The sequence below is a fragment of the Rhinolophus sinicus genome, linkage group LG01, assembly GCF_036562045.2.
Source record: "Rhinolophus sinicus isolate RSC01 linkage group LG01, ASM3656204v1, whole genome shotgun sequence".
Taxonomy (NCBI): Eukaryota; Metazoa; Chordata; class Mammalia; order Chiroptera; family Rhinolophidae; genus Rhinolophus; species Rhinolophus sinicus.
In genome coordinates this window covers 59,742,192-59,756,774 of record NC_133751.1, presented here as the reverse complement: position 1 = coordinate 59,756,774, position 14,583 = coordinate 59,742,192, and the positions used below count along the sequence as shown (strand labels likewise).

The window sequence follows — 14,583 nt, the reverse complement described above, 5'->3', positions numbered from 1 at the left end:
AAACATTTACTTTTATTTTTATTTTTTTAAGATTTTATTGGGGAAGGGGAACAGGACTTTATTGGGGAACAGTGTGTACTTTCAGGCCTTTTTTCCTAGTCAAGTTGTTGTCCTTTCAGTCTTAGTTGTGGAGGGCGCAGCTCAGCTCCAGGTCCAGTTGCCATTGCTAGTTGCAGGGGGCACAGCCCACCATCCTTTGCGGGAGTCGAACTGGCAACCTTGTGGTTGAGAGGACAACAGAGCCATCTGGGAGCTCAGTGGCAGCTCAGCTCAAGGTGCCGTGTTCAATCTTAGTTGTTGCATAAAACATTTAAATTCCTGGGACACAAGATTCCACTCAGGGAGATAAGTGAGGGCTTCCTGAACGTGTCACTGCAAAGGACCGGAGCCCGGTAAAGAGGAAGAAACAGTGAGAGTGGGGACATGTCCACTGGTCCTTTCAAAATGGAAAGAGGAGGAAGAGAAAATGACGCTTCTGGGCTCTGTAGCCCAGAAGAGACCAGCTGACACGCCAGCACTGGTCAGAAAGAAAACACACACGTACATTTCTAAGAACCTGACAATTTAGTATTTGTGAGGGAATTTGGTTTGTATGGAGGGGCATACGTTGTGTAATGGTCAGTTGTTGGTGTGACTCATCAGCCCAGGAGAAGGCTTCAAGCAGGAAGCATGAATGAATTACATGGAAGGATTGCAAGTAAAAGTCTTTTAAGTGTGCCAAGATTCCTCAAAGGTATTTGGCCCTTCTGTCCTCGACCCCTCCCCTACTGGCAGGAGCTCTTAGAAGTTTCTAGTACTGATTCCAGTCCCGTGTTCTCCGAAGTGTGAACTCCGAGTTCCCCAGTGTCATGCAGGGGACCCTGCTCACTGCACCATTTGTCATGCAGGGTGTCACATGGGGTCTCAGCTCCCGCTCCCCACATAAGAACGCAGGACATGGTGAGGCCAAAAAGGAACAGCCACAGAGCCATAGGTAGGGGAGTCATACCACTATAGTCTCGCTGGCGGCTGGGTTGGAGACACAGGAAGCAGGAGCCACACTGTCTGCAATCCGCCATGCTAACTGCAATCCGCACTTGCTAGCTCAGCCACCCTCTTCTTGCTAGCCCCCCATTTTCTCCTAGTGTAGCCATGGCAGTTATATTATTGGCCAGTGGCTCACTGGTTACAGCTGACGGCCAACTAGCCACAGCTGATAGCCATCCAATCACAGTTGATGGCCATTTACTACCTGAGCCAGCACCTTTCCACGTGAGGCCGAGAGCCTGGAAACAGCACTCCTCGCTCTGTCCCTACACCCAGGCACCCTAAGGCTTCCCGGAGGCTCTGGGAAGAGGATGAGGAGGGACCATTTCACGGGCAGCCCTGCCTAAGCACCGACTCTTCAATTTCTCCCAACCCCCTCGGCGGCCATTCTTTGGAATTCCTTTATTTCCTTGGGGTGGGGCCCTGATGTGGTAAATCTCTTTGCGAGCAAACCTCTGAGGCGACATGAACCAGACCTTCATCCTGTATTTGAACTGTGGGGACAGAGCCCCAGAGAGCAGTTTCCAGGCTCTCGGCCTCACGTGGAAAGGTGCTGGCTCAGGTAGTAAATGGCCATCAACTACGATTGTATGGCCATCAGCTGTGGCTAGTTGGCCGTCAGCTGTAACCAGTGAGCCATTGGCGTCTAATACACCTGCTGTGGCTACACTAGCAGGAAAATGGGGGCTAGCAAGACGATGGTGGCTGAGCCTGCAAGCAGTGCAGTGAGGGTTGCGGACAGTGTGGCTCCTGCTTCCTGTGTTTCCAACCCAGCCGCTAGCGAGACTATAGTAGTATGACTCCCCTACCTATGGCTCCGTGGCTGTTCCTTTTTGGCCTCACCGTGTCCTGCGTTCTTATGTGGGGAGCGGGAGCAGAGACCTCGCAGGCCGCCCAAAGCAACATGAACTGTAATGGTTTGGGGCTGAATCTAAAGCTTGAGCCTCAGAGACTGCCCAGCGACCATCTTGCTTCTGCTTCCTCCTTCATCTGGCTGGACTGGGAGCCTATAGAAGGCAAACACCACCATCTAGTGGTGTTTCCAGGCTTCTCTCCAGGAACTGGGTCATGGAATTGTAGAAACACACCGCCTGGCTCTTTATCCTCCCTTATCCCCCAACTCCAGCCCCAAGCTAGCCAGTCGGTCTGGCTGTAACTTGCCCTGGGTGGCAGCGAGCCTTGCACCTGGGTGACATGCTGGGCATGTTTGCAACCAGAGCCTCTCTGCTCTGCCTCAACAGTCTGCAAAAGAGCTGCAGTTGCATCTCAGGCCATGTGCACGTGACATTGGCACAGAGGAGCGACTCCACTGAGGCATGCAAGTTCAGTGAGGAACGTTCATGGTCATCTAGGCCAGCGTTCTACCAACAGCACGTTAGCGGAAAGTGGAATTAGTTTTGTGGGATGCTACCAGCCATTGAGACCAAACAACCAGAATAGAATTTGAGAGTGAAATCTGTGTTTCAGTGATGGAGTGTGGGGGCAGAGCCCCAGAAAGCAGTTTCCAGGCTCTCGGCCTCACATAGACAGGTGCTGGCTCAGGTAGTAAATGGCCATCAACTGAGATTGCATGGCCATCAGCTGTGGCTAGTTGGCCGTCAGCTGTAACCAGTGAGCCATTGGCCACTAATATAACTGCTGTGGCTACGCTAGAAGGAGAAGAGAGAAGAATGGGGGCTAGCAAGAAGATGGCGGCTGGGCTGGCAAGCGTGGATGGCGGTTTGCGGACAGTGTGGATGCAGCCTCCAGTGAGAGTATAGTGCCGCCGGCGAGAATATAGTGGTATGACTCCCCTACCTATAGCTCCGTGGGTGTTCCTTTTTGGCCTCACCATATCCTGCGTTCTTGTATGGGGAGCGGGAGCAGAGACCCCGCCTGTCGCCCCGCATGACAAATGGCGCAGCGAGCAGGGTCTCCCGCATGACATGGAGCTATTCATACGTAGTGTAGACTGGTCAAGATATAAAGTATACTTGTATTTCTTACAGAGAAATGCAATCTGAAAAGTTGGAGAAACCTGATGTAGGACAAGCTTGGAGAGGACCAGTAGCTCAGGCCACTGATATCTTCTTCTCTCCACCTGCCTCCCATCCCCTCCAACCACAAACATATCTAAAACTATGTACATAACTTGCTCTGATATGTAGTTTAAGGACCAGGGGATTTGTATTTGAGGTCTGGGTTCACGTCCACCTGGGTGATTATGGAAAACCATCTAGCCAGTGTTTCTCAGACAGTATTCCAGGAACCCCCTTTTCAGAATCATGAGTTGAGGTCCTTGTTAAAAATAGGCATTTGGGGGGCTGCCAAGGGAGGGACCAACAAGGGTACCTGCATTTTCAATTAGCTCCCTAGGTGACCTTTATGCACAATGCATGCTCAATGTCCCCACCACTGATCTTGACATTTCTGAGCTTCAATGTCTCGATGTGTGAGATGGAGATGGTAATATCACCTGGTTACTGGAGGATGGCGTGGATGAGTCATGTGAAGGTACTTTGCACACTGTAACAGTACTCTGCAGCTGTGATGTATTACCATCCCACGGCATCCCTCTCTAAATGACGCTTTAGGGAAGATAGCACCAGGAGAGCGAGGGAGCGGGGCACTGTGCCTTTCATAGGACCAGGAAAGTTCAATGGAAAAAATGGGACAACAAGCGTGTTTTTTTCTTCTTCTGTCTCTTTCCATCTCCCACCTTCTGTCCTACAGATTCCTCTTCCCGATCTAATCCCGACAGCAGCCATGCCCACCCATGGGAATGTGGTTAGAGCGGACTCCTTGCTCTGTGGTGGGTGGCGATGCATATTGCAACCACCAGCCTGATGCAGATGCACCCTGTTAACCTTTTCAAGCCCATTGTGACATTGAAGTTCCAGAGAACTGTCACAGTCCTGAATGCTGAGTTCTAGGTCCTGGTGGGACCGTTGATTCCCGCCTTACTGTGATGTTTGTTGTTTACCATTCCGCAGAAGCTTCCCAGATGTGTAGGAAACAGCTATACAACATATTTGGACTAGTGCTTTAGTACAGCTGCTGGAGCAGACAGTGCAGGCCCTGAAGGCTTAAATCAGAGACGCTCAGACTGGAGGCGACGTCCCTGGAGGTGGCACTGGGGATCTTCCCCTGAAACACTGCTAGAGCTAAACCTTAGAGGACAGGCTGCCGAGCTGGGCTCAACCACCCATTGTTCCCCTTCCCTCTCGCTCATTCTGCCCCAAGTGCAACTGCTGCTCCAAGAGGGAGGCCTTGTGCTTGGCTGTGAGACAAATTAGCAGGCTGAGCTTTTCTCATGAGGAAAGTGAAAGTCTCAGTGTTCAGCTAATAGAGGTTGTTCTCTGCCCCATTTTATTGGTTCTGCCCCTGGATTGATGTAGTGGGGAGTGCCAGGCCTGAAGGAAGGACAGGTTGGGGTACTCAGGATGGTTCCAAAGTAGACTGTGACCCCTCTTCCGTTCCATTCTTTCCCCTGGTCCCTGGTGGCTGAGCTAATGTCAATTCTATTTCCCTTCCAGATAAATCATGTTTTGCTTCTGCCTTTGAATTGAAGCTTCATTTTACTTATGTATTTATTTATTCATTCATTTATTATTATTATTGGGGTTTTTTTTTGGTCACTGAAGCCTCTGTTTTAAGCTGATGGTTCCAATGAGAGGAGGGGAGAAGGGAGGTTGCAGGGGTTAGAAGGAAGGCAGGCTGTCTCTTCCATTCTTCCTAAACATCAACTAGAATCAAGTGAGAGTGAGCGACTCAGAAACAGATGCTCAGTAAGTGACTGAGGGGTAGTTGTGGAGACAGGGGTACGGCCTGGGGCAGAGCCCTTGGAAGGAGTAAGGGACATATTGGGGAAGAGGTTTAAAGGCACCATTAGCTGGAAATTTGGCAAAGGAATAAGGAAAATAAGTCTGACTGAACAAGGAGGAATTAGAATCAAAGCCCTGTCTCTGGGCGGGCTCCAGACTGTTGCTGCAGCTAGAACGGCTGAGTGATTCAACACCACTATTAATGACTTTTTTTCTCTTTTCTTTCCTGTTCCTAACTCCCTTTTCCATCTGCTTCCGTCTCCCACCCTGAATCCCATCTTTTCCCTTTTCTCTTCCACCTCTTCCTCGTCTCCTCTGCTCTCATTCATCCTTTCTCCCCTCCCCCTCTCACCCACCCATCTCCTTCCCCCATGTCCTCACTGTTTACTCCCATCCCCCCACCACCTCCAAGCTCTCTGGTGGATGTGAGTTGACCGTGGTCCTCCAGGACTTCAACGCCGGCCACAGCAGCGAGCTGACCATTCAGGTGGGACAGACGGTGGAGCTGCTGGAGCGGCCAAGTGAGCGGCCGGGCTGGTGTCTGGTGCGCACCACGGAACGGAGTCCCCCCCAGGAGGGCCTGGTCCCCAGCAGCGCCCTGTGCATCTCCCATTCCCGGAGCAGCGTGGAGATGGACTGCTTCTTCCCCTTGGTGAAAGGTAGGGAGAACAGAGGGGCAGGGGGATGTGGAGCAGAAGGCCACGGGGGACGTTAGCCCCCCTCTAACTGAAGAACATTGTGGAACGAACCTGTCTCATGAGCCCCTTTTGACCTTGTGGGATTTCTCTGGGACCTGCTTTGAAGAGAGTGGGTTGGGAACTAAAGGAGAAAGAGCTTCATCTAGAAAATGAAGATTGAATTTGATGACCTCTAAGATCTCTTCCAGCTCTCCCACTGTGCCAGGTTATGTTTAGAAAAGTCCTCTTCTACCTGTGACCAAAAGCCTAGAGTCCTTTCTCCTGGACCCACTCTCCCCCTCCACATCTCCCTGGAGCTCACTGACCCCCAAGCCCCCACCCAAGTGCTCATGCCGACACAGAGGCACCAAGCAAACCCAGGGAATGAGTTGAGTTTGACCCTCCCTCAGCCCTGCCAGGGTCTGAGACACGCACTGAGGTGCCTTTGATGGATAAGTTATGGGAGACTTGGCTTCTGTATTATATAGCTCTATGTCCCTTCCACATACTTATTTATTCACTTTTCTCACACCAGGGGAATGAATGACTATTACAGTGATTCTCAAAGTTGGGGGTACGGGGGGGGGGGTGTCTCTAGATTGGCAGCCTCAGCATCCGCTGGGGACTTGTTAGAAATGCAGGTTCAGATCCCACTCCAGACCTACTGGGTCAGAAACACTGGGGTAGGGCCGTGCAGTCTGTGTTTTCACAAGCCCTTCAAGGGACTCTGATACACACTCAAGTGTGAGAACCACCCGACTTCAGAAGTCGAGGCTGGCAGGGTCCTTGAAGTCACTCATCTTACACTGAGGAAACTGAGACCCAGAAAGCAACTTAGTCCTGAGCTTCTTTTGGTAACTGGTCAGTTAATCTGCATCAGAGGCTCCTTCTGTGCAGACCCGTGCTAGGGATTTATGCGATCGGAAGACGAAAGGGACCTGGTTCTGTCAGGAGGCAGGGACGATGGTCACCATGGAGACCTGCGGCAGGTTTCCTGGTAGATACTACAGGCTAATAACGTTTAAATGTTCCCGTTTCTGGAATTCCATCTGGTCCCTCTCCAAAGCCTGACTTCCTCCTTTCCTCCACCAGATGGCGAGAGCAGGTGGCATTATTAGTGCTGCCTGGCCTTTCAGCTGGCCTCCCTGCGTTGTTTCCATCCTGAGAAAAATGCGACCAAAACCTGATTCTCCTCCTTCCACACACACACACACACACACACACACACACACACACACACACACACACACCTGTGCTCCCCTCCCCCAGTTGAGCCCTCACTGATTTCTCCCGTTTCTCTGAGGACTAAGGAGGGATTGTGTCAGGAAGCTGTGTGGAATTTGGAATTGCCAATGCAGCTCCTGATCCTTGGAAGTAGCCAGTAAAGAAACTCATGAAACCTGGGAAGTGAAAATCAGGGAAACAGGAAGTATGGTTCTGTTTGAAGTCTAAACAAGAAGGAAACAGAGGTGCAAATTGGTTAGAATTGTTAGAGTGAAATGAGATAATATATACAAAACACTTACCCTGTTTCCCCAAAAAAAAACACTTAGCCGGACCATCAGCTCTAATGCATCTTTTGGAGCAAACATTAATATAAGACCCAGTCTTATTTTATTATAATATAAGACTGGGTCTTATATAATACTGGGTCTTATATAAATGTTTGCTCCAAAAGACGCATTAGACCCGATGGTCCAACTAGGTCTTATTTTCAGGGAAACACTGTAGAACAGTGCCCGGCACTCAATACATTTAGTTGTCATGATAAGTTATGGTTATAATATCATTTGTCATAGATTATTCAGCAAAATAACTACACAATCCCACAAGTCCTGTCTAGAGACCCCATCTGCAGAGGCAAAACCAAGGACAGCAGTTCATTGGCTGGGAAAGGCTAATTCGTCATAAACGTCCAAGTACCGTTTGGTCCATCAGGAAGGACGTAGCTTCAGGAGAAGACCTGACACTTCTTGACCTAGGCCTGGCCTTGCTGGCTGGGTAAAATATGCATCCCCTCCCTCGCCCGACCCAGCTGGGGCGCCCCTGTGTGCAGCTTGGCAGGAGCAAAGCTAAAGGGGAGAAACAGAGTGGATCTGTGATCCAGAGGCAGGAGGTGGAGACATTGGGGTAAGAACGGGTGGGGGAGGGCGGGTAGTGGAGAGTTAACTGAAAATGGGAGCTAAGGAGGAGGGATGGAAAATAGAGTCTTGAGGGAAAGCGAGGAAGGAAGCTGTCCCAGAACTTCCCAGCTAACTCTGCCACCAGCATGGCTTCTTAAAGCAGCACCGCCCACCCACACCCCTTCCAGTGCCTGTCGCCTCGCTCCTTGGCTTTTTTCGTGTGCAAGTTGGTTCTTCTCTCTGCGAGTATAGGCCAGTTAGGCTGGGCCTTCAAATGGCAACCTGTGAGTGTTCACTACTCTCTCACCTGTGTGGGCTTAGAATACGCAGGTGCCTGACTGCCAGCAACTCCTGATGGCCCCCACAGCGCCTCCTCTGACTGTATGTGTGCTCGTGCACCTGTCCCAACTTGGAAAACCCCCTCCCTCTCTCTCCAGGGCCTGCCCTGAGTGTTGGTCTCTTCGAGGAAATTCAGTAAACTCTTCCTTCTCCCATTCCAGGCGGCTGCCTGCTGGCCACGGCCTTTGCTTCCCTCCGCAGTGGCGTGTATCCAGCAGACACTCCACCTTATAAGTGATGCACGACTGGGTTGAGAATGAAATGTTCTGGAGGGGCAGAGTAGGACAGTGCAGCCTCAGCCAGTGTCACTGGTGGTCAGAGTCTATTGTTGTCTCAGTCATGGAAGGAACTAGTCCTCTTCAGCTTTGCAGAGTCTGTGCTACAGGCTGTGAGAAGCAGGGCAGAATCTGGATGATGTGCTAATGGCCAGATAAGGGCTCAGCCACAACTGTCAGCCCCACACGTTAGCACCAAGGAGAGAATGTGGGCAACTCCTAGACCTGCCTTCTCAACCCTGGCTTTGTAGAATCACCTGGAAGCTTTACCAAATGACAGCACCCGGGGCCCCACCTCGAACAACTGGAATCAGAATGTTCCGGCTGGGGCCAGTGTGTTTTAAATGTTCCTCTGGTGAATCTAAGGTCCCGTCAGGGTTGAGAACCACAGTACCAGCCCAGTTTCCTCTTTTTCAGGGGCACTTTCAGGCCCAGGAAAGTAAGGTGACTTCTCTGAACCCACAGGGAGCATTGGTGGCAGAGCCAAGGGTCCCACCTCTTGTCCAGTGCTCTGCACCACACACTCTGCCTGTGGGGACAGCCTCAGGTCTTTCCCTCTTGTGCCTTTTCTCCTGATATATCCATGGCAAGACTGATGATGAGGCTGTGTGATACAGGGGGGCACCTGTCACCCTGACATCAAAGGGCTTCTCTCTGGGGTTGGACCCTCTGGGACCTAGTCCCCTAGGCTTTTTAATCCCCTCTCACTTTCTCAGCACCAAGTGGTGAAGGGCAGTGCCTTTCAAGGGACAGAGACTTTGCAGTGGTGGTTTTCAACTCTGGATGCATCTTAGAACCACCTGGAGGAGACTTTTGAAAATACTGATGACACACACACACACACACACACACACACACACACACCCAGCCAATTAGTTCAAAGCAGCCGAGCCTGGGTATCAGTATCTTTTAAGTTCCTTGATAATTTTGATGTTCCATGAGGGTTGAGAGTTACTTCTCCGAGTGTCAGGCTTAGGAGATACTTAAGATGCATGGGAACGGGCTAGTGTGCAGGTTCTATAAAGAATTCCTACAACTCAACAGCAAAGAGAACAAGCAATTCGATTAAAAATGAGCAAAGGACTTGAATAGGCTTTTCTCCAAAGAAGATATATCAATGGCCAATAAGCACATGAAAAGATGCTCAACATCACTAGTCACCAGGGAATGCAAATCAAAACCACAATGGGATATCACATTATACCTATTAAGATGGCTATTTTTAGAGAGAGAGAGGGGATAACAGGTATTGGTGAGGATGTGGAGAAATAGGAACCTTTATGCACTGACCATATGATTCAGTAATTTGATTTCTAGGTATATACCCAAAAGAATTGAAAGCAGGGACTCAAAAAGGTATTTGTACACCCATATTCACAGGGCATTATTCACAATAGTCGCAAGGTGAGTGTCCATCAATGGATGCATGGGTAAACAAAATGTGGTCTATACCTATAGTGGCATATTATTCAGTCTTAAAGGAATATCTGACATATGCTACAACACAAATGAGCTGTGAAGACATTATGTTAAATAAAATAAACCAGACATAAAAAGGACAAATACTGTATTATTCTACTTACGTGAGGAAATTACGGCTGTCAAATTCATAGGAAGTAGAATGGTGGTTGCCAAGAACTGGGGGGAGGGAAAGGATGGGGAGTTAGTGTTTCATGGGTAGAGAGTTTCAGTTCTGCAAGATGGAAAAGTTCTGGAGTTGGGTGGTGGTGATGGTAGCACAACAATGTGAATGACTTAATGCCACTGAACTGTACACTTACAAAGGGTAAAAATGGTAACATTCTGGGTATTTCTGCCCCAGGCTCTGAAAACCAATGTAGGTTCTTCTCCATGCAGCTCTGTAGGCCATCTGTGTTCTTTTTCTTTTCCTGTACCGTCTCTCTTCCGGCTCCAGTTCAGTGCCTGGAAAAGCTAAGGAAACGCCTCTTTGCTTAGCCAAACCTAAACGAGGGCCAGGTGAGCTCTGGAAGCAGATGTCCTGGAGGAGAGGGCAGTGGTCCATGGCGGCCCTGGCTTGTTCACGGGCAGTCGTGTCCCATGAGGTCTCCTGATGATTCTGCTGTTGGCATCTAGCCGCCTCAGGAACATGGTATCCGTGCTATGGGTGTGAAAGTGTAGAGCAGTGGAGAAAGCGTGGGCTCTGGAGGCATCTACCACCAACAGCCTAAAGATGCTGAATGACTCTGTAGTACTGTTGACTTATATTAAGTTTGTAGTCAACTCACAAAAATATCCGACATTGGTTAAGCGTTACTCTGGGCCAGGTTCTGGGTTAATGCTTTCATACAAATAACAATATTATTTTACTCATTTTACAAACAAGAAAACTGAGTCTTAGAAAGATTGGGTAACTTGCCCAACTGAAGTCACATAGCTTATAAGTGTTGGACCTAGATTTGAACCCAGGCCTGTCTATTCCCCCAGGTCGCTCTCTTTATCCCTGGACCTCCCAAGTCTGAAGGCATTTGAGACAAGTATGTGAGTGTATCATCCTTCCATGTGATTCGCCAGGCTAGCTGGTCGAAGAGTCAAAGAGCATGAACCCATTACAGGCTGCTCTGCATACGGCCCTCTCACTCTGCCTCCCACCTCTGGCCTCATGGGCTCCCTTCCGGAGGGGTCGTAGCAGGATTCAGACAGATTTTGTCAGGTGGGTGCTCTGCCCACTAGAAAGATCCTGGTGTCCCAGGCTGGAGCAGAACAACTCTGAGCAGCACTCTGGACAGCGGGCTGAACCGGGTCCAGGTCTGATAGGGGCCAGCCAGCCCCTGGAGCTGGTCCAGCCTGTGCTACAGATTTTCTGCAGGATGGGAATTCCCAGCACTTTCTGCCGCCAGGAGCCAAAATGGGCCTTTCATATCCCCTCTGCTATCAAATCCAGACACTTACAGGTTCTTCCTGCCTACTGACTCTGGAAGATTCCACCCAAAGTGTCTCTCTCTCTATCTCTCTCTGTCTCTCTCTCTCTCTCACTCTCCCTCTCTTTCTCTTTCTTCCTCCCTCCCTCCCTCTCTTCCTCCCTCTTTTTTTCCCTCCTTCCCTCTTACTTTTCAGTATAATTCTGCATCATGTGCAATTACTCTCAGGTTTTCAGTTTGCTCCATAATGCCTAACACAGGACTTTACTATGGGGAGCTGACACGTAATCGGAGCATGAACATTTCCTTTGGCGTATGAAATGACACATCACATTTTATGATTTGCGTATAAAATGCTTGTTGATCCATGTTCCTTCTCCGTTTGTACAGCACCCGCGTCTGTAACTGACCAGCTGTGAGGTAGCCACTGTGAAATTCAGAGCTCATTTCCTCATAGAACAAAATTATACGTGGGACTGTGAATGAGGATGGAAATAGGTTTCCATGGTAGCTCATAGTTTTGAGAATAACATCGCTGAATATAGTATGTTTGCAAGGAAAGTAGTGGTAAGGTTGTTTTTTAAAATCACAATAGCGTTGGATAAGAATAACTGAAACCCAAAAATACTACCTTTGAATAAAAAATGTAATTAACTTGAGTGCTGAGACTTCTTGAAGATAGGTGTGCTTAAAGATAGATGGAGATGTATTGGTAGAGATTCTAAAAGGAGCTCCCAGTCATTTTTCTGACGTTTAAGCAATCAGAACTAAACTTTCCTTTTTTTATAATTGAATCAATGTGGTCCTTGATTAGATTTCATTTCACTTCCGAATATTAGCTTTTGGGGGCTCCCTCTTGGAATCTTAGACTTGAAAAGCTCCTTAAAGGTCTTCTGCTTTACTCTCTCCCCTAATATAGGGACCTCCTCCCAAAATGTCTCTGACAAGTGGTCAGCTAAGCGTCACATAAACACTCCCAGGGACTAGGAGCTCATTACCTCCAAAGGAAGCCTGTTGCATTGTAGTGCAATTCTGATGCTTAAAAAATTCCTTACTTAGAGCTGAAATCCAGATGCGTCCTGCCCATCACTCCTGTTCTTCCCTTCCCAATCCCCCAATTGGAACCCACCCGTCCTAATTCTCCTTCTCCTTCTCTTTCTGATCTTTATCTGCAGCAGAAGAATTTGATTTGCATATCAAATGCCAGGCACTTCTTTCCTAAGATACTACTTAATAAGAGCCTAGCAATTGGTCCACCAGTTCTTTTATTAAAACCTTAGAGCAGAATAAAACATTGTGGATTAATCTCAATAATCCTAACTTGTTTAAACTTTTTATTGGTATGCGTGGTTTTATAGTCCTCTTAACCACCCTTGGACTTAGGAACATCCAGCTGTCTGCTTTCCGCCCACACATCTGGAGCCTCCAGTCTCCTGTGCAGACTCTGATCTTGTCCCCTTCTCTCTGGACACAGGTCTGAGAGGCCACTGCCATCTTCTCTGAGGCTGTCTGTGGGCTAGTCTTCTGCACTGGTCATTTCCTACTGTCATGTATATTGTAGTTTATTGTAAAGTAGCATTATTATTTCCTTTCATCCATATCTTCCTGAATTACCTCTAAGATTCTAAAACTGTCTGCTATGTTCTCTCCACATCAGGTAAGTAATCTTGGTAACCTAAAGTGATTAACCTAAATATCCTATGTTTAGCCCATCCACGCTGAGCATAAGTATCTTTATTTTGAGGTCCAATGTATTGGGTTGAACCACATGAAATTGCCATTTTCGTAGTAAAAAAAATGGTTGAATATCAGCAATTTCTAAATGGTTCAATCTAATATGTCACAGCCTATCTTTTTCTCAGAAGGGAACCTGCACATCTTTGAGAAAACAGGAGAGGGATTGGTTCCCAGGGAGTCAGATGAGCCAGGAAGAGGACAGGGTGTGGAATACATGGAAAGTCGCATCATCTCCGTTTCCACATCTGTGCAAAGGGAAGCTGATAAAAGTGCCTATCTCAGAGTCACTGGGAGGCTCACAGGTGGCAACGTGAAGTAAAACTGCTTTGAAACTGTGACGTCGGTCTTATCGTTCTGTGCACAGGCTAATTGTTTAGAGTAAAACAAAAGTGAGCTGGTGACCACGAGGCTTTCCAATGGTATCTAGTAGGCCATAAAATGAGACAATGAGAGGGATGATATAACTAAGAGTCTTGGCTGGAAGACCTGAGTCTGAAGCCTGGCTCAGCCACTGACCCGCTGACGACCTTGGGCACCGTACTTAAAATCTATGCAATGGGGCCATGGTGCTTAGATCTCGTGAGTTACTTCTCAGCCTAGGTGGACCACACCACAGGCAGCCTGCCAATGTTCATTTCCTGCCTGCCCTTGGGCCCAGTTCTGATACCTCTATAGTGGTGGGTCTAGGGTGTTTCCAGTCTGAACCCTCTCCAGGGCTGTTCAAAGGCTCAAGATTATGTTTCTAGTTTCATCCAAAGGGTTAGCCAAGGCCCTGACGTTGTGTCTAGTCTGCACCCTCCCCTGCTCTCAGTTTCTATTCCTGGCCTATCCTGGGCCCTATCTCCAGTGTACCAACAGCAGGTCCATCTGGCTCCATGATTTCCCGAAAAATAATAGATTATTCCTCTACTCTAACTTTCTTTTGCCTTCTACACAGAGGGTCGAGATCATATCTGATATATTTGAGCTGAAAATTCAAGTTATTCCCTGACTTGCACCTCTGGCATCTCTCAGTGACCTCTTCCCTTTCATGTATTAACTGTGGTCATGGAAGGTAACATTCGGCCCACACCAGAGAGCTGGGCTGACCTATGTGACGGAGGGCTGTGCGAGACTTTGAGTATTTGGGGTGGCTACAAGCATGTCATTCTTCAATTCAAACATGACAAGGACAAAGGGGAGTTTTGTGAAAACTGCCTTTCTTGTTTCATTTGTCACTGAAGTTCTTCCAGTTACCTGTCTATGTTTAGACGGGCCAGAAATGGTTATTGAGCAACAATCTGGGAACCCTCCCAGGATGCAGTTTCAGGAAGAGGGAGATATAGGTGCCATCTAGTCCAAACACTTCCCACTCGCTCCTCCTTTGTTTTTTGTTTTGTTTTGTTTTGTTTTAAGATGAAGGGATCAGTAAGAATGGGTACGGTTAGAAAGTGTGCCCAGGCCTACTATATTCTGGAGGAGATGTCCTGCCTGCAGCTGGCTACCGTCCATCTGATAGTATTTAGGACATTAAAAGGCTTGGAATTGAAGTCTCAAATAGGAGGATGTCAGGCCAGGCCACGTCCTCCTCTAAATACCCCCCAGTGTGGTGCTGCCTCCAAGTAGAGCTGAAGCGGGAGGAGGACGGTGCTGTCCAGGAAAAGTTCTGAGCTCTCTGGGGCCCTCCTGCCCTTTTTCTCGCCAGCCAGCTGTGACTTAGCTTCCATCGAATGCTTGTGTCAATA

The 14,583-nt window shown here is 48.6% G+C and overlaps 1 protein-coding gene across 15 annotated transcripts in view; it reads left to right on the top strand.

Annotated features, from left to right (window-relative positions):
- Positions 1–14,583, top strand: part of KALRN (kalirin RhoGEF kinase) — a 617,732-nt gene that overhangs the window by 485,190 nt on the left and 117,959 nt on the right. For all 15 annotated transcript variants that reach the window (XM_019738972.2, XM_019738955.2, XM_019738953.2 and 12 more), the window contains exon 34: positions 5,242–5,488. In XM_019738972.2, coding sequence (XP_019594531.2) covers positions 5,242–5,488 — 247 coding nt within the window. The remainder of the gene's footprint in view (positions 1–5,241; positions 5,489–14,583) is intronic.